Source organism: Aspergillus alliaceus (assembly GCF_009176365.1).
Source record: "Aspergillus alliaceus strain CBS 536.65 unplaced genomic scaffold BDW43scaffold_50, whole genome shotgun sequence".
Classification (NCBI taxonomy): domain Eukaryota; kingdom Fungi; phylum Ascomycota; class Eurotiomycetes; order Eurotiales; family Aspergillaceae; genus Aspergillus; species Aspergillus alliaceus.
Genome location: NW_022474733.1, coordinates 51,699 through 76,561, shown reverse-complemented (window position 1 = coordinate 76,561; position 24,863 = coordinate 51,699). Strand labels below are relative to the sequence as shown.

General features: G+C 45.1%; 7 protein-coding genes across 7 annotated transcripts; 3 read left to right on the top strand and 4 right to left on the bottom strand.

Moving 5' to 3' along the window:
* Positions 1 to 3,079: 3,079 nt before the first annotated feature.
* On the top strand, positions 3,080 to 4,771 carry BDW43DRAFT_314695 (uncharacterized protein; the record flags this gene model as incomplete). The annotated part of the gene is made up of 1 exon (XM_032047868.1): positions 3,080 to 4,771. One exon carries the CDS (start codon positions 3,080 to 3,082, stop codon positions 4,769 to 4,771), a length of 1,692 nt encoding a protein of 563 aa, XP_031896496.1.
* A 2,678-nt stretch (positions 4,772 to 7,449) lies between these two features.
* Positions 7,450 to 8,772, top strand: BDW43DRAFT_302946 (RTA1 like protein-domain-containing protein; the record flags this gene model as incomplete). Its single annotated transcript, XM_032045333.1, has 5 exons — positions 7,450 to 7,465; positions 7,799 to 7,951; positions 8,010 to 8,272; positions 8,449 to 8,539; positions 8,573 to 8,772. The coding sequence occupies 5 exons, from the start codon at positions 7,450 to 7,452 to the stop codon at positions 8,770 to 8,772; spliced, it is 723 nt and encodes a 240-aa protein (XP_031896495.1).
* Positions 8,773 to 10,337: 1,565 nt separating this feature from the next.
* On the top strand, positions 10,338 to 11,861 carry BDW43DRAFT_314694 (uncharacterized protein; the record flags this gene model as incomplete). Its single annotated transcript, XM_032047867.1, has 2 exons — positions 10,338 to 10,625; positions 11,367 to 11,861. 2 exons carry the CDS (start codon positions 10,338 to 10,340, stop codon positions 11,859 to 11,861), a joined length of 783 nt encoding a protein of 260 aa, XP_031896494.1.
* A 300-nt stretch (positions 11,862 to 12,161) lies between these two features.
* Positions 12,162 to 13,276, bottom strand: axeA (putative acetyl xylan esterase; the record flags this gene model as incomplete). Its single annotated transcript, XM_032045332.1, has 3 exons — positions 12,162 to 12,707; positions 12,757 to 13,013; positions 13,069 to 13,276. 3 exons carry the CDS (start codon positions 13,274 to 13,276, stop codon positions 12,162 to 12,164), a joined length of 1,011 nt encoding a protein of 336 aa, XP_031896493.1.
* A 1,298-nt stretch (positions 13,277 to 14,574) lies between these two features.
* On the bottom strand, positions 14,575 to 15,291 carry BDW43DRAFT_302944 (fibronectin type III-like domain-containing protein; the record flags this gene model as incomplete). Its single annotated transcript, XM_032045331.1, has 2 exons — positions 14,575 to 15,067; positions 15,284 to 15,291. 2 exons carry the CDS (start codon positions 15,289 to 15,291, stop codon positions 14,575 to 14,577), a joined length of 501 nt encoding a protein of 166 aa, XP_031896492.1.
* A 2,918-nt stretch (positions 15,292 to 18,209) lies between these two features.
* On the bottom strand, positions 18,210 to 21,524 carry BDW43DRAFT_322043 (glycoside hydrolase family 35 protein; the record flags this gene model as incomplete). The annotated part of the gene is made up of 7 exons (XM_032049469.1): positions 18,210 to 18,427; positions 18,485 to 18,812; positions 18,874 to 20,265; positions 20,316 to 20,424; positions 20,478 to 20,607; positions 20,684 to 21,400; positions 21,497 to 21,524. 7 exons carry the CDS (start codon positions 21,522 to 21,524, stop codon positions 18,210 to 18,212), a joined length of 2,922 nt encoding a protein of 973 aa, XP_031896491.1.
* Positions 21,525 to 22,820: 1,296 nt separating this feature from the next.
* Positions 22,821 to 24,622, bottom strand: BDW43DRAFT_302941 (RTA1 domain-containing protein; the record flags this gene model as incomplete). The annotated part of the gene is made up of 3 exons (XM_032045330.1): positions 22,821 to 23,506; positions 23,568 to 23,762; positions 24,610 to 24,622. 3 exons carry the CDS (start codon positions 24,620 to 24,622, stop codon positions 22,821 to 22,823), a joined length of 894 nt encoding a protein of 297 aa, XP_031896490.1.
* Positions 24,623 to 24,863: the final 241 nt, after the last annotated feature.

Below are 24,863 nucleotides of genomic sequence, written 5' to 3'. Positions count from 1 at the left end.
CCGTCCCGTAGCCGGCTATCGTCATCCTATGATATTCTGCCTTTCGTGTCCGCCTTCGATAAGGTGCGCTAGACAAGGGTCTGTAACATTCTACTAGAGAGTACCAGCAAGATACAAAAATGAAAGAGAAGATATACTACAAAAGAGGGCTCTAGCTGCTAATAAAACATACAACCGAGTTGTTGAAAATTAGGAAATATAAACAGTCACAATATCTACTACTGTATTTAAGAGACATACCTAATTCAAGTCCAGATACCGTACCTGATCACCTGACGACCGGCCCCACCTGGCGACCGATTTTCTATATACACTGACTTTTTCAACGTAGTTTTAAATCATCATATCTCATTCAAAATGGGCTCTATCGAGGCAGCGCTTGCAGAAATAGAATCCTTAAAGCCAGGAGAATCGATCAATTTTACTAAAATTACTCAGGCTCATGGCATGAGCCGAACAACTCTATCGAGACATTACCGTGGCGTACAAGGCACAAAATATAGTCAGTATAAAAAGCAACATATTCTCAACAACCAGTAAGCTAAGGAGCTTATTAAATATATAAATAAGCTTACTAAGCGTGGCTTATATCCTATACATGAGATGCTTCGAAATTTTGCTGGAGAAATTACTGGAATTAAGCCAGGAAAACACTGGCCAAGCCGCTTTATAAAGATATATCAAGATATTCTTTTATCTTGCTATACTACTGATATTAATTCTGCATGCCATAGAGCTGATACTGTATTTAAATATGCTTTATACTTTGAGCTTCTGGCTAGAAAGATGCAAGAATATGAGATACAGCCAGAGAATATATACAATATAGATAAGAAAGGATTCCTTATCAGGGTGCTTTCTAAAGGCAAAAGGATTTTTTCTAAATAACAGTATAAGAAGAATAGCCTTAAATAACACTTACAAGATAATAACTGAAAGTGGATTACTATAATTGCCTGTATCTACGCGGACAGAAGCTCACTATCTCCTGGCTTAATATATTAAGCAGTTTCTGGCAAGTTACAGGATTCCTGGCTTCAAGATTTTAAAGCTATAGATTATCAGTGTTTTTTCGCCTCTTCTTTAACTGACTGGACTAATAATAAGCTAGGGTACGCTTGGCTTAAAGATATTTTTAATCAAGAGACAAAAGATAAGGCTAGAAGATATTAAAGACTTCTAATTCTTGATAGCTATAGATCTTATATCACTAAAAAGTTTATTGACTTCTATAATAATAATAAGATCCTTCTAATAATCTATTTATCTTATTCTATACACTCCTTGCAGCTGCTTGATATCAGTATCTTTGGGCCTCTTTCTATAGCTTATAGTAATGAACTGGAGAGCTATTTACATGCCAGTCAGGACCTAAGCCATATTACCAAGCAAGATTTCTTCAGACTATTCTGGCTGAGTTAAAATAAGGCCTTATCAGTTAAAAATATTAAGAGCACATGGAAATCTATTGGTCTATAGCCTTGGAATCCTGAGATTATATTGGCCTGATTTACTAAAGAAGAGAACTATAGATCTTCCTTTAGCAAGTTCTCACATTCAGTTCTAGATACAGAAGACTGGAAAAGAATTGAAAGGCTTCTTAAATAGACTGTTACTGATATCTTTGATCAAAACACCAAAAAATTGAGTTCTACAATATATTATCTCTCTACAGAGAATATCCTGCTTAAACTACATTGCCAAGGCCTTAAGATAGCTCTCCAGAATAAGAAGAAGAAGCGCCAGTATAGGAAATCTCTTATATTTAAATTATATATATCTAAAGATGATTATGCAGTGTTTTATTCTCTAAAAAAGATTCAACAAGCTTGAGACCTTTAGAAAGAAAAGAAGAAGGTAATACAGCTTGCTAAGACCTTAAAGCAACAAGAAAAGCTCTATAAGCAGCAGGAGAAAAAAGATAAGCAGCTTTTGATTAAGCAAAGAAAGAAGATTAGAGTCTCTAAGCAAGAACTATATATTCAAGTAGCAGAGTAAAAGAAGTATTAAAAGAAGAAAAAGTAATTAGCTAAGAATACTAAGATATAGCTTCAGAATAATATCAAAACAGCCAAGAAGAATAAGATAAAGGCTTCTACTACTTCTACAGCACAGAATCAGACATCTACTAATACTCTGGCTGCTAGTTCTATTAGAGAGGCCTGTATAGCTATAAATTGTCGGGGAAGGCAAATCCGGCTTCCGCAGCGCTTTCGGGATCTTTAAAATTTCTATATAATCTTATTTTGGCATTAGTATCAAAACTCCAAGATATCTCTCTATAATTTTGATTGTACGTGGCTCTATGGCTTCATTTCTGAGTTGGTTGTCAGGTATAAAATCGGTCGTCAGGTGGGGCCGGTCGTCAGGTGATCAGGTACGGTAGATGATGACCCAAAATTGTTGTGATCTCAGGGGAAAGATGGGCTGGATGAGGCTGTATCAGCTACACGTACGTAGCCTACTGAGGACCGGATGCCATTTCGATAGGTGCTCTATTCTATGGACGACTATATCAACTATCTTTTGCGCTTCTTCTCTTCTCTCTCCACTACCAATAGATAAAGCCTTCAGGGGCAGAAGAGTTAGTGATCCGGCCAAGCCTGCTAGGTGATAACGTGTCTCGTATAGACTCATAACAAAAATAAATCTAAAATAGATATTTCTTAAAGCTGGAGCTAGATCCTCCCAGCCTGATCTTGAAGCTCTTTTCTGAGAGTTTTATCTATATATAAAGGGATGTGCCTTCTCAATATACTGTAGACTATAATTTATCTTGTTTTGTTGCTAAATAGGAGAGGAAAGCCTCCAAAGTTATCCCTAGTATTATCAAAAGTAATGTTTGTATGGTAATATGCTTATATTTTGTTGGTTTCAATGCCACCTATACTGTCCTATAGATACCGCCAATTATTCCTATTAACCCTAGTTAGCGCTCCCTCGGTTATTTAATTAAGGACATTATAACGTGCTAGGGTATGCAGGGTATAGGCCGCCGCTAAGCACAAGATTATGGTGCACCTCAGTACCCCACTTGACATCTTCTATTTCCAGGCTCGGTTTCGCCACGAATATGAAAATGTATCAATCCAAACTTGAGCAATACGTCCAGTTCCTTTCCCCACCGTTTCGTCATGGTTGTAGCTTCCTAGATCTGCCAGACGATATCCGATGCTATATCTACCGCCTCACAGGTGTTGTTCGCAAATGCCCCATCTATCTATATTGGGACCCTCGAGAGAATCGCAACATTCTCGATGTCAATGGAGATCCCATACGCTGCCTGACAGCTACTGCCTTTGACCTCGACTGTGACTGTCATGAAATTCTAGATCGCTATTATTACCGACCGATCCCAGTTTCTCTTTTCTGCTGCAGCCGAGACGTCTACAGAGAGGCGTCAACCCTCTTCTATAATAATAATCGCTTTTATATTCAGTATACAGGACCGGACAGCTTTGGCGCTATAATGGGGCTGCGCCCGATGACCCTTTCTATGATCAGCTACCTGCATATTGTGCTGCACCAGGCCAATAAAGACTCATCACTAACTTGGTGCGATTGTAGCGATAGAGAAATACAGCGGGATCCCTTGCGCCGCATGCCTCCTCGACGCTATCGAGACTTGACCAGTGGGTGGAAAGCCGTCTGCATGAAACTAGCCAAGTCTATTGCTCAGTCTCGGGTTGAGATGTGTCTTATCTGTGATACTGACGACATAAACGTGGCAGCCGAAGTGCTTAGTCCTCTGCCACAGCTGCCATTGCTAGCAGCCTTCTCAGTGCGATTTGCACACCCTTGGAGCACCTGGAATATTCCTAGAGAAAACAGCCTCCATGTTAATCTCTACCACATGGCAAGGGAGGTATCCATGGAGATAACTGGGCGAATCAGTAACCATCACAAACAAACTTTCAAATATAATCTACTACCCGCAGAGCTCCAACTCCGCATTCTTGAACACACTGCACTTGTCGCACCAGAGGGTTACTTAGCCTGGAGTCCTGATTCAGGCTTTTCCAGCCTTGGTGAATTCTATGAGTACCGTTGGGACCCTCGGCTGCATTGTTGCCGGCTATGCGATCCCTTGCGCATCGTGTGCTGTCGCCCAATGGTCCCCAAGGGCGGAACATGGGTATCGCAGTGTAATAAGTGCTGGAAGTTCCCCTTGTCTCTCTTTCTTGTCAACCGACGCTTTTATCAAGAAGCAACACATATATTCTGGTCACTCAACCGGTTTGTTGTATTTGATACAGAAGCCTATCCAAGTGATGTTATCGGCCCTTTCCCACCTATCTTAGAGCCTGTCCACCTAGCGACCTTTATGTCGCCGTATGCGATGCGCTACCTGCGCTACCTGCAGTTTAACTCTCCTCCAAACCGGGGGGATGCACTGAAGGCGTATAAGGAGATGATTGAGTTGCTCCGACGCAGTGCGGATCTTCCTCGGCTGACGATTACTCTAAATCTCAGGGAAATGCAATCATATGAATATGAATATCAGGAACCTATCAGCGAGGAGGAGGAAATTCAGACTTATTTGGAATTATACACACCGCTTATCATTGCGCTTGTACCCTTGCGGGCACTCAAGGATTTCTTTGTCCATATCGGCACCCTTCGGAGTTGGCGTGATTGTGTGGAGAACAAGCGTGCGTTGTGGGAGCGGAGGCTGGAGACAATGGTTATGGGAATGGAGTATCGAAGTTCAGAGAGGGTGAAGCGGGATGTTTTATTGCAATGGCATAATCCGTATGGAGTGGATAATTAAGTCGTGTCGTGTTCTCAAAACAGCTCTGACAATTGGCTTAATTATTAATATATATCGCGCCGTATGTTCCCTATACACGCCATGGACAAAACTGCAGAATCCTAGGGGGTATATATAAAGATAAATATATATATTAGGTCCTTTTATTTTTAATTTTTAATTTTTAATAGCTCTACTGTATCTTTTATTAGTAGCTGGAGTAGACCTCACCATGACCCTCATGAGGGTCCAGGATTTAGAACCTCAACTCGACCCTGTGTTGCCCAGCCTACCGTTTCCCGTAAATGGATTTGTGCGTACGTTATGGACAGCAAATGCAGTCTTCAGCATATAAATATTAATGTCATAGTGACAAGGTCTATTTTGTCCCTGTCGCTGTGCACTTCTGGGAGAGCAATATTAATGTAAGGCGAGCTAATACTCAGCCGGCCTGGTCATTATAAAATTATTTAATAACTTTTCTATCACTGAAACCACATCTGGCTGCGTCAGGCTACCATATAAGCTTACCTAAGATTAATAAATACATTATATATTGTTTATGAAAATGGACTCTTATCAGTGATGTTGACCTTGTCGCTTACCTTAGCAAACAAAACCACTATAACTATGTGATTGTTGGCAGTGGTTTTGGTGGCGGAGTGCTAGCGCAAAGATTAGTTGAAGGTAAGGAGAGAAAGATCCGAAAAGTCCTAATTATCAAGAAGGGCGGTCTGTCTTTCTCTATATATTGTTTAAATACAGCTTGACCACCCTGGCAGGTGGGCAGTGTCCAGGATCTATCACAAGACAATAATATTATCTATAATGCTGTTAAGTAGAAAGTTCAGACTGCAGTAGGTTCTGATCCTTTTCTCAGCAGCCCTGTTTATTATCTCGGCGGCCAATCCAATGTCTAGGGTCTCTTCTTCCCACAGGAGAATGAAAAATAAACTAAAAATTTCTTTCCTGAGAAGATCTCTTAATATCTAAATAAATAGGATTATAAAGAAGCTTTTAGACTTTTGATAAATAGTTCCTAAAAAGCTGCAGATCAGATCTATTTTTCTTGGAAGAAGGACAAGAAAAGCCCTTTGATTAATATAATAGATAAGAAATTAGTAACTGCCATAAAAGATGTTAAAACTATATTTTAAGAATATAATAAAACTGTTAAAGTTACAGCTGTGCCTATAGCAGTGCAATTTTTGTCTTTAAAACTGTATGACTTCCTTTAAGGCGCCTACAGCACTGTTAACAGGCTTCTCCAGCTGTCTTACACTAGAAGCCTAAACCAGACAATAAATATTAAGAATCTCTCTATCACATATTAGCCTTCCAAAAACTCTATCAAATCTTATATAGCTACATCTCTGATAGTTCGTGATTTGATAAACAAGAAAGAACTGACTATCTATATAAAGCTCAGTATTATACTTTGTGCTAGTACACTTGACACTGCTTAAATTGCACTCCATAGTGAACTACAAAATATCAACTCATTAGTATGTAATCCCATGTCGTACATTGGCAACACGTGATAAGCTATGTACTTCGCCTACTGGGTGTAGCTGCCTCAGGCCGCTCCGCACACGACCTGGGAAGCGAAGGGAACATCTACGTGTATATAAGGACATAAAGGATCCCCTACCTTTTATAGGAGATCAGTAACTCTCTATCTACCTTAGCCTACCGCTACTTACAATCACATCTGGTAGCATGTCTAAAAAGGGAGGCTGAGTTCCGGACCTCAGCCCATAAAGCCCCACAATACTCAGTTAGATTCTGTAGGTTAAAGACAAGGTATAATGGACCTTGTAAGCTAGACAATGCTGCTGGGCGGGTTGTCTATAAAGAGTAGTGAATAGCCTAAGGAAAAAAGAGAGACTCTGTTAAAGAAATAATCTAATAAAATATCATGTGATACAGGGATCCTCCCTATCTTATCTCAGGTAGCCATTATCTGTTCTTCTATCACTGTAGTCCTATCACTTTCTGCTTTGTGTGTCCGCTTTTCCTTGATAAGGCACACTAGACAAGGGTCTATAATATTACTCCTTCTCTTCCGAGCTTTTGTCCTTGAAAGCATAAAGTGTAGTCTTCTTCTAGGTAAGACAGGTTTTTCTCTATTTCCTTAACTATATCTTCTTATTATGCCTGTATCTAACAAAGTTCACAAGTGTAACTGGCTTCTCTAAATCCAAGTTCTACAGGTGAGAAGGGGCAACTGAGCCTTTCCTTTTAGAAACGAACTCGAGCAGTTATTGTAACATAACTAGTTAACTACTTGGTTAGTCTTAGTCGGTGTGCGCGATATTAAACAACAGACAGAAAGAAGGCAGGGGCGGTTTAAGCCCAGAGGTGTCATATGCCTGCGAACCTCTTTAGAAGAAAGCATATAATCGCACTCAACAGAACCTTGTGTACCGCAGCTCCCGTTCGCAAAAGTCTAGTTATGACGAAGCCCACAAAGGTCAAGCAGAGCGAGGCTATCTACCATCTGCTTCCAAAATCATAATATCGCACTCAGCTGAACCGGCTCCATATCATCCGGCCCCGCAACTCGGACGTTCCTTGTCCAGCTTCTTCCGTTGTGAGAGAGCGACCGCAGAACGGATGCCCTTCATGTTTTCGCTTTAACTCTCCGCACCAGTAGGCAGAGGAGCTTTGTACAAGCTGCCATCGAGAGGTAAGTCGGCATGGCTGGTACAAGAGGTTGAAGACATGTATCAGAATTGGTCCAGTATACCTAGTTTGAAACCATTACGCCGTACACAGTATATCCCAGTATCGTATTTTCTCTGCCTCCTAGCGCGGATTCAATCTATTTTTGTTCACTATTGAAAGCCCATCTGGAGCCATATAAATACCCAACGTGTGGCTCGGATGGCAAGAAGCAACTAGATCCTTCTCTCTCGGTCATTCTTGGAGGCTTCCATCCTTTCCCTTCAGTCCCTACCTTACACTCTTTTCTCTCATTGTTTTTTTATTGTGATCTCTGCTGTCTGGTTTCGCTGTTCGTACATGTCAGAATGTTGGACTCGAGAGATTCCAGCGGTGTTGCTTTTGCCTTCTATCACTATGACCCCAGCATGGGCGGCGCCATAGTTTTCATCCTGCTTTTCATCAGCACAACTGGGTATCATATTTTTCAAATGTTCAAGTCGCGCACCTGGTTTCTCATTCCCTTTGTTATTGGAGGCATATATCGGTGCACTTCCATAATCTCCCAGTCTAGAACCATACTAATCTACCTTAGTCGAGATTATCGGGTATATCGGACGTGCCATGTCCAGCAATCAAAGCCCAAATTGGACACTTGGACCTTATATTGTGCAGACACTCTTCCTTTTGCTTGCACCAGCTCTTCTAGCAGCCTCGATATACATGTTTCTCGGTCGTATTATCCTTGTATTACAAGCCGAATCTCATGCCTTGTTGAAAAGAAAGTGGCTGACCAAGATTTTTGTGACAGGCGATGTGCTTTCGTTCTTGTTGCAAGGAGCTGGTAGGCATTTTATAGTGAGGACTTAGAGCATTGAACGATCTGTTGATCTGGTTTAGAGGATGGCATTCAGAGCAGTGGAAACCTGGACAGTATAAAAAATGGTGAGCACCTAATTATTATTGGCCTCCTGATTTAAATATTCTTCTTTGTCTTTATCATTACCGCGACCCATTTCTACTGGAAGATCAAGAAATATCTGATCCCATGCTCTTGCTCGTCAGATATTCCCTGGCGCAAACACCTGAATGTACTCTATGTCACAAGCTTCTGTATCATAGTCCGTTCCGTGTTCTGACTAGTTGAATATGTCTAAGGGAACAACGGGTACCTCTTGCACTATGAGATCTATTTATATATCTTCGACGCGTTGTTGATGTTCATGACCATGGCCATTTTTAATATTGTTTATCCGCAGGAAATTGGCCGACTTCTATATTTCTCCACTGATTATGAAATGACTCGTCTCCAAGATGAACAAGCTGCGATGCCCTATCAAGGATATGCTGGCGCGTGAAGAAGCAGTTGCGTTCCTGCCGGTCCTTATCTCTCTCACTCTGCCATATTGTGTATTCCGCTTGTTTGCTTCCTGCTAGGCTAGGGTTCATGCTTCCTCATGTCTTTATTTGCTGTACATACAAGCTGGGGCCCTCCGGCAGGGATGGCGGACGTCATGTTCAAACCGTCCACTTCGCTCAGGCGGCGGCTGCAAGCATAATGTACCAGTAAAGAAAGCACGTAATTAAGTCACAATGTTAATTGATCTCACTTTTGATGCTAGTCTGCTCCAATTTATTAAAGTAGCCAGTGCCTTTTTTCTTGCGCAACCCACGACCTGACTATCCCTACTCCTAGTGGAGTGTAAACACACACTGCCATTAATGTTGTTCCCGGATAGTATTTTAAATTTGTCTGGACAGTAAGATCCCTCTGTACAGTAATATATCTGGTTACAGGAAGTTTTTGTCCCTTGCGACCAGTGCAGAATGTGTACCTTGGCCTTGCTTGGAAATGATACATACGGGTACCATTCAGAGGTATTTGGGCCGATCTGATGTAGTTTCCATTGTGCGAAAAGCCTGATTGTAGGGTAATTCAGGGACTCTTCAAATGAGTCCTCATCAGGGGCTTGAGCAGGCTAGGGAGAAAAGGTGTAGGTTAGAAATTCTCTGTAGCAGGGGGCTAGAAGGCATGTAGAACAGCCGAGAAGCAAAACACAACTGCCGCCTTGTGAGTCTTAGTTTCGTGGACGCTTGTCTCCCGAAAAGGATGTTGACCCGCTCGTATTCGTATAGGGTCATCGACTCCGTTGGGACCGAAGCCATTGTGGCGATGAGAGGGCCATGTAAGCGGCGAAAATGAAGAAAATGCATACAACCTAGAGCGCACACAACCGGTAACTGCATACTTGCAGTTAGCGAAATATATATTCGAGTGCGTGTAGGCATCACCCTACTAGCCACAAGTGCACACCCGGAGAGCCTCGTCAAAGCAGGTGAACCTTGATGTTTATGATGATTGAGTGGGATCATATAGACCTTCTGGATCTCATTCCTTCACTGCTGTCGATTGCAATTTCATTTTCTTCTTCCCCTTGCCGGTAGAAAATGAGCATGCGGTTCGAATGGGATGGTCATACTGCCGCATCGTCATTACGTCCTGCGGTTGTATCTCATATGGCGCAGACAACTGGCAAAGAAAAGCTCCCCAGTAGAGCTATTACTAAGTGCGCAAATCACTGGAATGTCAAGAGGGAAATCCATTGAGTATAATATGCCAAAATTACTGTGACTGTCAGATTATTAACTGCTGAGCAGTGACGTAAAGACATCGTGAGATAGCCTAATTCTAAAACCACTATCACCACCTTCATCTCCCTTCACAATAACATTCTATCTGGCGTATCTGCCGCCGCATAGCCCCTCTCCCTTTCGTCGGATCAAGCCTCCGTTGCTGGTTCAGCACCTCTAACAAGCGACTAGAAAGAAAAGACTTCAACCAGTTTTTAAAATCTTGCTGACAGCGCCAGTGCGATCTCGGTACTGGCAGAAGGATGTCCACTGTAGATTAGGTGACATAGCCATGGTCCGCGGTGATTTCTATAGTGATTGCACTTTACCAGATGGTTCAAGAGCTGAATATTCAGAGGATGATGAAGATAAAGATGAGTTGGACACGAAGACCAAAATGATTGCGGTCATCCGAGACCAGCGAAAGATCTATGCAAGGCAGTGTTGTCAAAGCCAAATCACTAATGAAGCCAATGGTCCTGCTAGGTTCTTCTTCAGCTGCGGTGCCATATGGGAAGCCGTCACTGCACAAAAAGGGATCCAATATCAGCTAGTATCTGTCAACTCAGAGGAGAATAAGGTCAGTGGAAATCATAAACTGATAACCTGGTTGTGAGAATGCTGTCCCTATGGAAAAGGCGGAAATGAAACAGAAAAAGACATTGGATTCTGCCTGAGCATCATGGATAGGAATTTTTAAGGGTTACTATTAGTGGCCACTGCTACAAGGCAATCTATTCAAGTGACGTATCAATCCTTGAAGTATGATGGCCTCGAGGGCTAATCCTCGTTGTTACCCTAATTGATGAGAAGAGAAAGGGTACGATCATCTAGCACATGAGACAGCCCATTCAGCTCCCTAGACACATCATTTTCTGAACGTTTATATATCTTATGCCTTGTTCTTACGTCAGCTGTTTGGCTAGCTTCCAGGGAGGGATGGTTAAATTGTAGTATGCGGATGTAACAATATGGGGAGACGGAACATAATGGGAATGAACAGCCCTGTGCTTTTCAGATGACTCTAAATTTGGATTATACTACTGAGGACTACTGCCACTTCCAGTGTGTCGGTCTACTTGTTCCACTCATGTTACTTGGAGTCTCGTCAGACAGGGCCGTTGGTAACATGCATATGATTCTTAAGCGCTGTTGAAGCGACAGGTGAAAGTGACGACTCCTGTTCTAAGCTGAACGAACATAGAAAAAAGCGTAGAAAACAGTCAAGACGCTCAACGATGACGGAAATTCGTGCTGCTTTAACGCTTCGCCACCTGATTTAGAACTAGAGCAGAGTTTGAGTTGACTGTATCCTCGGCAGGGCGCACTGGAATATTGCCAAACGATCGTAACCACCGGCTCCGTCGACGCAACAACAGCAATGCAATCCGCTATCATTCTCATCGGATTCGTCTTCAATATCGCAGTCATCGCCTCCGTCTCGCGCCTCACATGGACTTTTGCCCGCGATGGTGGCCTGCCGTATTCCAAGTTCTTTGCACAAGTAATCCCCATCCGCGCCACCTGCCTCGTCTGCTTTAACGATATTCTGCTCTCGCTCGTCAAAATCACCTCGACCACTGCCCTCAGCGCTATCCTCGCTCTCATAACTAGCTCCAATTCCATTTCACACATTATGCCCACGGCTATGATGGCCCGGAAACGTGTCCGGAAGGAGCGGATTGTGTCTGGCCCATTTGCACTTGGCCGATGGGATCTGGCCATCAACCTCTACAATATCATTTTTGGTATCTTCATATGTACCTTTGTGTCGTTTCCGACCGAGATCCCTGTGACAGCGACGAACATGAACTAACGCGGTCCGGCATCTCTGCGGGTGAGCGCCTTGTTGATTTGTGACTGGGCCGCAAGGGGGCGAGGAAGGTTTACAGGGCCATTGAAGGAATTGTTAACGCGGGGTACTGAGATGTAGTAACGTCATTCGTTCTGAATAATACCCTGCAGCGAGCTGGCTCTTCAGAGGACTGCGAATAACCTGACTGGATGTGTAGGTCACTAACTACAAACACTGGGAATACGACGCATTTATCACAGTGCAGGTATACCCGTGCGCACACAAAGGTAGGCCCGTTCATCCGGACCCTCCACACTGACCCTAATGCACCGCAACACCAGTGCTAGTCGACGATACCTCAGACGATGTCGTCGTGCTCGTAGTAGTACCTTTGGTCGTAGTCGTTGACGACCCGCCCGCAAACCCGAACCACTCCATATCCAGCGTGCCATGAATGGGAACCGTATGGCCGACGCCCGTTGCGAAGATCCCCTGCAGATTAGGACCCCAGTTGGTAGTCTGGTAATTTGCCTGCGGGGTGTTGCTCTGGGTGGACTGGGGAGAGTTGTAGCTGTACCCGAACACCCCCACCCATTGCTTGCAGGTTTCGTAGTAGTTCTGCGGGTAGAGCGCCGTGTCTGTGCTGCCGTCGTAGATCTGCATGCGGGGGCGCGGGCCAGTATACCCCGGATACATTGCTTTGGCGACGCCGCCCCAGAGCTCTGGGGTGCTGATCACCCTGCCCTGTGCGCAGCTACTGTTCCAGGCGTCGACTTGGTTGGCGGAGGAGTAGAAGCATCCGGCGGAGACGCCCGAGTAGACTGTTGCGGCGGCGAAGAGTTCGGGGTATGTCGCGGCCATGACATTCTGTTATTCGTTAGTTTGCAGTTTCTGCAGTTTATAATGTGATGGTTACCGTCATCATGGCACCTGAGCTGGATCCAGTCACAAACACCTTGCTAGTATCGGCGTTGTATTGGCTGATGGTCCATGTAACCATGTTGGCGATCGAATTGCTGTCGCCGCCGCCATTGTGTTTCAGAGCGGATTGGGAGCTAACGTCCCAGCAGGTACCGCTATACGGACTCTGAGGGTAGATAACGATGAAGCCGTATTGCTCAGCCAGCTGTGCGTAGGGAGACCACGTGTAGTATGCTTGTGCGGTTCCGGTGCCTAAGTAGTGTCAACAACGTTTACAGATGACAGCAAGGAGGGTTTCTTCACCCACATTGGTGGATAGCAACAACGATTCCAGGCTTAGTGGCCAGATTCTTAGGCACATATATGTACATGAGCGCACCGGAGGGGTTGGATCCAAAGTTAGTCACTTGCTGAAGCGATCCGCTGGTGATGCGCTTGGCCATATCCTTGCCCGGAGAGGCAGAGGATAGGGCCAAATAGCATAAGAGAGCAGAGTAAAGAGATAGAGCTCTCATTTTGTCATTCAGAAGAACAGAGGCTTTGTTCGGCAGTGCTCAGTGTCAGCTGTGACGACGGAAGAAAAGATGGGCGCAGACGCAACTGAGGGATCTGTTTGAGACTTTGAAAGACACGAAATTGTCTGCCAGTTGTGATACCAGATGTGAGGGAAGCCGAGGACCTTAAATGCATCTTCCTGTTCTTTTAATCATCTTTCCCTCTACTGGCCGCCTTAATACAAACATGAATACGGACAACAACGTATGGACCAACCAGGTACTAATTGGTATGCAAATGTAGTGACTCAATAGCGGCCAGACGACATTCACCCTACGACGGGTCACTCAGAACCTACCGTCAGCATCAACTGTGATTCCAAACCCTACAAGCTACGAATATTAAATACGAGCCTGAAGAAAGATATGACTGGGTATTGGAGAAGTGAGTGTGGCTTTGAAGCCGCAGTGATTAGTTGCTGGTGGTAGAAAGGACTTAATATTACGAATACGAATTAGAATACGGAGAAAGTGCAGGGTCTGGAATTATCAATGGGTAAAGGTCCAGATATAACCATGGTCCAATGCAGAAGCTTGGCAATCGTGACCGACTCTCCTAGACCTAATCATTTTCAGCGATATACTACGAGTGTTGAAGGATCGATACATTGTAATGAAATCAACGAACTCGTATTCTGTAGGCGTGAGCTTATCAAATAGTTCTGACGCCTTACATGTTGACTTTGTGTTTTGCCGTTCGTAAGTATTTAACCCGCCTCGATTTAGGCAAGTTTGTGCATATCCACTATTGCTTTTATCCTTGCATATACTCACATGATAATCTACCCTTATACCGTAGTCAAGTATGACGGAAAAGACTAATCGCAATGAACAACGACAAAGGGCGGCAGACGGTGGTTGGACCATTCTTTATGGAGACTTATCAACGAATGGGATGTACTTACAGGCCTTGTCTATCCCCATTGGCGCTTCTGGTGTTGGGGCTTCCGAGCTGATTCAAGCTCAACTGCGAAATTTCAACAAAGCCTGAGTGATGTCTCTGATGACGTAGTAAATCAGGCAACAGATTGTCTGAACAGGTATTACGAAGTAAACGCTTCAACAAGCGAGTTCCATTTCCGCAGTATGGTCGTCACATGAACCTCATTTAGACCTGTAAGATCGACTGTCGGATCTCCCTGCCTCGTTTGTAATGGAGATTATCTGACACTATGAAATACATAGCAGAGTGTAAAAACGCGAAAGAGGTTTCGAATCTGTACCTTATAGGACTGCTTTAGCCATTCATGGCTGAGTCTTTAGAAGGCCAAGGTGCCGGTCAGTCTGATATCGCGGCTGCTAGAGCCAACGTACACCTTGTACTCTCCCCTCTGTAGATAACAGCTCTGTAATTCGGTATCCCACCGACTGAGATCATGTCTGGTCAGCGGGAAATGAACAGACTTGGTCTCATCAGGCTCCAAGGGGATCTTCGTAAAGCCGCGTAGCTGCTCAGCCGGCGCACCTGGTATGCCCATATGGAGCTGGGGAACTTCCGAAGCTGTAACTTCTCCAGCATTTGAGACTCTCGCGGTCACGACGGCAACGACATCCCAGAGGGATTCGAGACCACCCTCCATGATCTCGCCGGGCGGCGGATAATAGGAACAGTCAGCATCGGTATGGCTTATCCCGAGATCCGAATAATTGGAGGTTGTATAAGTAAGGCCAAACCCAAATTCAAAGCGTGGCTCGATATTGAGAGCGTCAAAACGGCGATAGTCGATATAGGAGCCCTCGGTGAGGTTCGGGCTTGCGTGTAGTAGTTAGATGAGTTACTTGGGCGGACAGGTGAAAGCAGCTCGTCGCTGTAGTCAGATTCGTTCTTGGCGACTGTAGTCTACCAGACGGGGCCTGCTCGCCGTATATGATTTCAAAGAGAGCGCGACCGGCATCTTTACCAGGCAGATGAGTGAATATATCTGCGGTAACATTCGGGTGGTTGATCCACCGGTCCACAAGTCTGACTCCGGCATTGTGGATAGACACGATGGTCTGCAGAAAATGTCATTAGTCATGGAGGAAAGTTTGGCGTTTGAAAAGCAGGAGCAATCCTACGTTCGGACACTTTCCGGCAACGTTTAAAACGATATCGTTTGAGTATTCATCAGCCAGAGAGGCTCTATCTCCGTACCCTCAGAGGAGAAATCATTGATGAAGACAAGACATGCATCAGATTTGGCATTAGTGTAAAAGGGGGTCTTCGGACTCAAAGTCCCAGTAGAGGAAGGTACCATCCTCATATGCTTGTTGTTGCAATGCATTGAATGGAGGAATGATATACTGTAATAACTCCCCGTTCTCGCGTTCGGCGATAAATCGACGTCTATGGTTTGAGAAGAAAGTCTCTACATGAGGACCCGCTTGTTTAACCATATCGAATACAAGCGAAGGGTGACTAACCTTTCGCGTTGTACAAGCACCAAAATACAAAACTGATTGGCTGGATCGAACAATCGTTATCAGTAAAGTTCTGCTGAGTGGGTCAACAGCTGCAGGAACCGTACTCGTAATCGTAAAACAGTAATGAATATCCACGCAGAACAGGCTTAATTGTTGTACAACCTTATTTTAGTCAGACGCTAAGCACTTCTAATTAATCTTAATATGCCCTAATCTAAAACTGGTATATACTGCAACCGTGGCGTCCGAGCAAATACGATCGTCAGGTTTCAATATCATCATTATCACTATCGTACGATATGTACACAGATGTTGGTATATTGTCCTCGTCTCCTGGCAGCGTCACCCTTATCATTTATAGGAAAGCAGCAAAGTCTCCATCTTCTCACAATGGGGTTCTCGACTTGTTGTATCCCAATTTACCGTGGCGATGAAATGCTTCGCATGGTGGACATCCAATGCATTAAGAGTCCGCATCCCACGAGCTAACGTCTGCTTCAGCGAAAGATCTCAAAGCTAAAATTAAATGGGTGGTGAACTGAGGCAGGTAGGTTCAATGAAATTGAAATGATGACGGTGTCGCGAAGGGCCGTGAAATCCAGATACGAGGTGTGTATATGCTGATCTGATGATTTAAGTAACAATTCGACGAGGGGAAGGTGGTGCAGTATGGCGGTGACCCAATACGGTACCGATCCATGATTCCTCCTAACCCTACTCCGTAGCGAGGACGGCAAGGAAGCTATAGACATAGCTTGTCCAGAAGAAAGTGAATGCCCTTTCCGATGTTGAACGATCAGGCACACCCGTGACTCTCGTAAAGAGAGGTGATGATGCCTTACCCCTCGCGTCGATTAATCAGTGAAGAACGTAATTCGAACAGTAGCTTCCTGGTAGACTGCCGGTATCACTGCAAATCAGTGGGATGGCTACTGGAGATCTTCCAGGTCACTTCCTCAAGCGGAATGTCGACGGGAATTGTTCATACCTGAGCACCGAAGGGTTTAGCGACGAATACGAATCAACTAGAAGGCCGTGATGTAGATTGTAGATACACTATGGGAGTACATCTTGAGCGAAACTCTCTCGCTTTTTGGATACTCTAATCCAGGCCCACGCCAGTTTAGATACGCACATCTGTACTATTCCGGCTCGTGTCTCGTGATATCATGTATCTCGCCGCATTTGAAACGGTTTGTGCCGCTTTTACCAATCAGTAAATACGGCAGTCTACTTGAATCGGCAACTGTATCGTACTCGTTGACTAGCGACAATCAGGACTGAGCTGTGTTAGGTATTAGTACACTAGACCACGATACTGGATACAAATGAGTCGTAAAGATTTGATGCTGGCCCGGGTTTCAGCCTCAATGTAACGTAATATATTTCTGGGTAGGGAAAAAGGGCTGCAGCGTGGGGGTAAGACGTGGCCCTAACCTCCAGAACATCAGTTTAACTAACTGCAAACCATAAAAGATTATTATAAAACTAAACTATGATTCATCGCTAAAACGAAGGTGGAGCGTCCAGAAAACTGGTTGTCCCGTAACAAGAGTGGCGGATTGACCTCTCCTAGCTGTCGCGATAGGTGGTCAGTGATGATGTGGATGTCGGGACACCGGCGTGGAGCAAAGGACAAAAGGGATGAGGGTCGGAAGGAGGTAAGGTTTAATGGATATATAAGGATTTTTGAAACAGTCTACTGGTATTTATGATATCATCTCAGGAGTTGTTGCAACTGGCCTTGGAGCAGGTACAGAACTCTATCCAGGGTTATCTACAAAACTAATCTCTTGTATCTCCCAGGAGGGGATCTGTGGGCACTATAATGTTCCAAGTTGGCTGTGGCATCTTTGGGCGCGCAGAAAACGTATTTCGAGTCGTCCTTCGTATGAAGTGAACGACAGGACGCACAGACATGCGAGAAATAATACCATCCACCTTGATCCCACTGCTGTATTAGTAGTCATTTACAAATCCTGGTGGCGTCGCACACAACAGTTAAGGAGGACCACGGTAAAGGATCAACTTAGGTCTTGTTGCGAGCAAAAGAGAATATAAGTCAGAATTATAGACTCTACACTGAAGACTAGTATTGAGTGCCTTTACATAAAGTAGGTTTAGGAACTCAATATTATTGTTTATATTACGAGGAGAATGCTTCGGGTATAAGTATATCTGCATATATCTGCAGGTGCAATGTTTCTAACCACTTCGCATAATTATTAAAATGCTTAGGAAATATAATAGAAAATCCACCATGTACATATAATACACCGAACAGAGCTAAAGCACTGTAGTAATCTATAGTACCGTATTTGGCCAATTATGGGCTATATCTTGGCAAGCCTAAACGCAACATGCCACAGCTTTTAGAATGTAGAATTGGAAGAATACCATACGAATCGTTTAGAAAGCCCCAAGTCGCTATGCCCATGCCCCATCCAACGTGGGAGCCGGATTCTCTCTTTCCGTTGGACAACAAGGCTCCTCAATAGCTCTCTTGTCTCAGTGTGAATGTCTTCGCCTCCACAAAGCCGGGCTTCCGATAACCACTCTGTACAACGGTATCGATTTCAAGCTTTAGAGAATCGACTTTGACCGGTCTATCTTCTTGGTTCCACAGTGTTAACGCCAGATAGTTGGTGCCGTTGTAGTTGAGGATGCCTTCCGGAATACGATAGCGGGTTTGAGGGCCTATGATGTTCACTGTATTGTAATAGTCAGCGAGGGACTGCATCCGTTAGTATAGGCTGCTCAACGTACCATATTTACCAAACTGCCATCCGTTGATAAAGAGCTGGGCTCTATAACTCCGTGGCGTCCCCGCTTCGGTATCATTACGCAACACAATGCTCATTGGCACATCGTAACCAGCAGGGATGTGAAGGTCGAAATACGTAGCAAAGAACCCAACACCGGGACGTGAGAGTCCTTGTAATGGGGTTTTCTTAGCCCACGGATGGACCAGTAGACCGGGGAGGTGATATCCCTGACGCTCGGCATACATACCCCCTTCATTCAATGGGCCCCTGGTATGGTCATAATAATGTTCACCGCCTAGGTTGCCTGTCATTTTCCATGTTATTGCCGACTTATCACGGCCATCTAGATTATAATCCAGAATTCCACGCGGATCCTTCATTATCTGGAACATTTGCAGGGAAGTTTTCGTCTAAGCCCATATGGTCGATCAGAACAGTAAGGACATATTGATTGCCAGGCTCCAATCTCGTGGGGAATGATAAAGTCCGATTGTAAAACATATCAGCTGAACTTCCTGTCCAGGATCCTAAGTAGGTCGAATCTAGCCAAACTGAATGACCAAACGCGTAGCCACCTTCGGTTAGAATATAGACAGATGTTTCATTGCCTGAAGCAACAAAGAGTCCGCGATAGAGTAGTGAGCCTGCATGATAACCATAATCGCTGGCATATAAAGATGTTGGAGTTGAAAGGTTGCGAGGGTTATTCGACCAAGATTGTGTGCAAGGAGTCCAAGAGCTGTCATCGTACGAACTGTCCAATTCAGGAAGAGTGTCGGTATAGTGCCAGGACAGGGCCTCTAGATCAGGAGGGGCAATCTGAGGAGCTGTAAAGTGGACAATTCCCGTAAGGCGGCCAGTACTCAAATCTGCTTGGACTTCCTCACCATTGAAAACCAACGATGAAATGTTCCGAGGTGCCCAAATAACTTCGAGTTCAGTTGTTGCATTGACATCCCCCCTAAGGTAAAGTACGTCACCCTCAATACTTGCGCTCCTAATAAGATAGCCGGCTTTGACAATGACCGAGTTCGTCACCCTTGACGGAGAAACATATAGCCCCAGAGGGTCTATGGCCGGCAGATCAAGGACCCAGTATTTGTAGGCCTCGTTCCGCCACAATAAATAAACCTCCAGGCCATTGTTGAATTTGACCACTCGCCGAGATGACGGGTCAACGCGCCACTGTACAACAGTCATCAAGCCAGATACACTCACTTTAACACCATAACCCTCGATGAGAGGAGAACCGACACTAGCAGGGAGTGCGAACTCATGGAGCTCGTTCTCACCACCATATAGTAAGAGGACTGACCTGGAGTCAGCCTTCTTCCAGGAAAAGATCTCCGCAGTAGAATAGATCAGCCTCATGCCGCCCACATCGTAGTCAGTTACATGGAATTTTGAGTCACGGCCATTAAGACTGAGTAATCCACCCATCTGTGGGAGAGTTAACTTCCCGACGCTTGTCTTCACCTTGAGGTTATATGGAGTTGAGGAGGATGACGTCAGGTCTCTATGGCGAACAATATAGAAACTGGTCTGCGATCCAGCTAGCCGCGTAATAAGAATGTCTCGAGTGTCTGAGTAGATCCCAATACTTCCGTTCTCAGGACGAGTGGTTAAATATGCAGGTGAGGCTTGAAGGAAATTGGCCTGCAGCTTCAGTTCGCTGTACTTCTCGCGTGATATTTCGCGATTTTCCGCAATAGCTGCTCCTACATCATAGGATGTATAACCTCCAGGATGGCCAAGGTTTCCCCAGTTCGTCCCTCCAAATATCTGCAAGCTGGTAAGTACATAGTGCCACCAAGAGGCAATGGTTCACGAACCATGTAGAGATTTTGAATAGCGATCCGAAGACCGTAGTTGATCTTATATAGCACGCGCTCGAACTCATACCCTATATACGCAGCGGAGATGTGCGAACCAACCCCGCCCCTGCATCAGATTAGCGCAAAGAACGATACTGATATACAAGTGTGGTTACGCACCATGCGTCGGGTACCCCTGCTTGAAATTCGGATATAGAGAACGGCGTATTAGGGCTGATCGTTTCGTGCGTAGGAAAATTGTACGCAAGTAGTGGGTCGACGATTGACGACCAATTGGAAGGATCAGAGGCTGCGCACTCACCGGCACCCATTGCCAAACAATGAGAGAGCTCCAGAATTGGGGTAAATGGCGATTCCAAACTTACGTGCAGTTCTCCAACCCAAGGGATAGTTATCGAAGCTGTAAATGTTGACTGCACCCTCGCCTCCTCCCGGAGCGAAATTCCCCATGGGGAATGCATCGTTCACAATAAATGGAACCACAATACCGGCTTCTCGGAATTTGTTCTCGACGTAAGTCATGTACTCCTTATCCAGGCATGATGTAGAGTAGTTTGTATACGTGAGGTTATTGTCCTGACTATAACCCATTGTGCTCGCGCAAAGGGTGTACTCATTCTCGGGTTGCAGGAGAATGACAGGACCTCCTTCAGTGACCTGCGCTTTAGTAATAATGCTACCAACAACGGAAAAGTAAAGAGCGATAGCATCTAGAAAGTCCTGATCTGAAGTTCGTAACCTGCCCTTGAGGCGGGCTAACCAACCGGGGAAGCCTCCTCCCGAGGTTTCAGCGTTGATATACGGCCCCGGCCGAGCAATTAGGTAGACCCCGGACTTGCTGGCGGCGTCAAAGAATTTGTCAAGGGCGAATATTCCGTCCATGCGGACTTGACCTTGCTCTCCTTCAAGGAGGGCCCAATCCAGGTAGAAAGATACTGCGGAGTAGCCTAATGCACGAACTTTCTCGAACACATCAAACCAGAGGTCTGGAGAAGGGAGGCGAAAAGGATGAAACTCCCCTGAAAGCAAAAGGATACGCTCACCCCGAACGGAGATAGAGTACTGATCCCACGTCACGATATCTTGGAGAGGGACGTTTTCTCGTACTTCGTGAGGACTTCTAGGATAAGACTGTCCAGAGGTGGGTGGAACGAAACAAAACAGTATAAGGAAATTACCTAAGAGAGAAGATAATCGGACGGCCATGACGGTCACTCGTGCGCAACAATCGAGGTGTGATGCGAGATCTTCCGGGCACTCGACTGGTCCACACTACTGGCTATATGTATGTCAGATGTCAATCAAAGGAAGATGTTTGCAAATGGTGTTGTTACCGATATTGGAACACTGGCCTGAAACCAGGTGCAATCGGCAGGATCCCCAAGAAGTACCACAACAGGTAACAGTGACATGGACAGTTCGTATAGGTATCCGTGAACAGGCGCCGTTTAAAACCTGTTTTAATATTGTACGGCATACGCTAGTATGTGTCGACCCGAGATACAAATAGAAAGATGAGAGAGCTAGTTCCCGGCACAACCGTTTCCGAATACGAATGTAATCGTTATGCGATTGCACCCCAACTTTACTTTGCATCTCCTACCCCCAACTTTAAGTAAAATGGAGTTGAGCCGATTGCCTTAATATACGAGTACGAACAATGCCCCAGCCTTGTTGGAGTGAGAAGAATGAATCCATATCTCCATAAACAGATTACTGGTGAGGGAAGCCAGAGCTAGGAGAAGGAAGAGGGCTGGCACATTGTAAGGACCGAGGGTCCAATCTGGATTTTGGTTGTCGGACATAGCTCGTCTGATATAATCATTTGTTTCATCACCGGGAAGCCCATCAATAGGCTATTTCCAAAAAAACTCACATGTTCACAAGAGAAAAGCAGACTTAAACGTCTGCTCAGGAGCATACATATCGTCCTTGTAGCACTTCTAAGGCTGCACCAGATCAGCTTTCTAGGAGATGCGAGAATAGCAATGAATAATTTTATTGTTCTTGCAAAGGAAAATGAAAATCTACTCGCCGCTCATGGAAAGCAGTTTCGAAATAGGAAATCAGCTTGGCAACCGGTATTTAAGGCTCTCCAGCCAGGTGTGCCGACAGTTCATTCAACCCAAGAACCAGGCTAATGATATCCTAAGCATCCCTACAGAGCAGGCAGTAGATGCAGAACAACGCTCTTAATTGGCATCCCTACGGTGCAGTAATTGCCATAGTCTGGGACATAGGCGAACGCAATGTCCGCAACGGAAGGATTCTAGTTTTCTAATACAAATTTATTTTAGGTCTTGAAGATAGCCATCTTCTCGGATACCATATGGTGGAGTGGTCATTGATCAGCCCGCTTGCCGATTACGCCATACCATACGGGTAGCACCCTTGAAAAGCTACTGAGGAGAAGCCTTGTTGGAAACTATGGCACTGCTTTTATTTGCCATGTCTTAGCCATCTTTGAGAGATCACATCTATCATCTATATCTTAAGATAGCCTTAAATTTGGCACTTCTTGGTTCGTTGCCTTGGGGTATTCATATAGCGCCTCGTAGTTGTCTCGGAATTTTGCGGCATCAGAACCTTTCCAGGACTTGCAAAATAAAAGATGACCCCCACCAAGAACATTAGAACTGTATCGAAAATATATAGCATAAACTCGTGTTGCAGGATGTAACCATTGTTGCCCATAAGATATTCGACGACCCTGAAAACGCTGCGAACTAGAATGATGGCACTGATGAGGTACAAGACGCGCATTCCCTTCTGCCAATGGATGTGGGAGCTTGATGATTTCCTCGATCTCCGGTATCTCACCTCAAAGGCTATCGCAACGACGACGAAAAAGCCAAACATGAAGATTTGGATGAACAAACCTATGACAATGATCTTTTCTCCCAGGTGTAGTAGTGATAGAGTACCTGCAGCTTGGATTCCTCCGCCACGAAGTTGAACAAAGAAGGAGACGCAGTCCCCAATAACGAATAGTTTGGTGAGCCAACGCGGCGGAATGAGCGATTCTCTTTCACCGTCGATAAACGTGATGATTCGCCCCAGAGTCATATAAATGGACGCAGCAAATAGCGCCGGCGCGACAAGTATCAGGAGCGACTGGATGATATATGCTGGGATGCTTTGTCTGTCGAAGTGTGGCCAGATCCGACCGCCGTACCCTATGGTCTCAACTATACGGCGTTAGGATATGTACTAAAGTGCCTTGCTACCTTAACTCATGGATGCACTTACATGCCAACCCGAATACGAAAGGAATGAGGATCTTGAGCCGTAGGCGTGATGACTTCGTGGTATGCAGTAAGGTCGCTACCGCAAAGGCTGCTGCCGATATGCATGCTGCGATAAGCGAAGGAGTGTACTGATATAAGGCGTATGTATTGCTGTCGTCCCTAGCAGCCAGGCCAGCAGGGATTGTGGCAAGACAATCTTCAGGCTTGATAGTTGCGTTGGTACGTGTTGGCAAGTGTTGGTAACATGTAAAAGTAGTTGAGGTCGTGACTACAAGCGTCAGCTGTGACGACAGGAGAAAAGGTGGGCGCAGACGCAACTAAGAGATCTGTTTGAGGCTGTGAAAAACAAGAAATGTCTGCCAGTTGTGCTACCGGAAGCTGAGGACCTTAGATGCATCTTTCCCTCAGCTGGCCGCCTTAATACGAACACGATTACGGACAACGAAGTATGGACCAACCAGGTACTAATTTATACAACTGCAGCGACTCAACAGTGGCCAGACGACATCCACGCTACGACGCGGCATTCAGAGCCTCCCAATAGTTACATGCTACGAATATCAAAATACGAGCCCGAAGAAAGACATGACTGGCTATTGAAGAAGTCATTGTAGCTTTGAAGCCGCAATGATTAGTCACTGGCGGACTAGAAGACTTAATATTACGAATGCGAATTAGAATACGGAGAAAGTGCAGGGTCTGGATTTAACTTTCCGTGCACGGCTTAAAGGGGTAAAGGTCCAGAAATAACCATGGTCAGCTAAGACTTAAGACTGTAACTTTCATCAATCGGCCTATCAGGTATTTTGCATGGGTGGTGGAGATGCCCCAGAGCATCTACAATAGGTCCATCGATTAAGATGTTCTATGAAGGCTTATAGTACTTCTCAGCGGCTCGCCTGGGAAATTACGTTAACTAGTCAAAGCTTGTTATTGACCGGCTTCTCCGCATTCAGCCCGGTTCTCAGTAGTGTACGAGTATGAGTACGAACAGCCAAACAGATTCTTGCTGATCGCCGTTAACCTACAGTGGTGCTACTTACTTGCATGGCTCATGGACCCATAGTGTCTGGCCTGGGTTAAGACTTGACAAGCTTTGTAATAGTACTAACCAGACGCAAACATCGTCTAACAGTAAGACCCACCCTTTCCAAAAATTTTTCCCGTGGATGGAATGCTTGTAATTCGAACTAGTAATTTGGCATAAACCAACGACCGTCACACCAAGGCCGCTTTTTGTACCGACCCAACGGCGGAGGGCCTTCATACATCGGCCTTTTCCTTTTAATAGCGACCC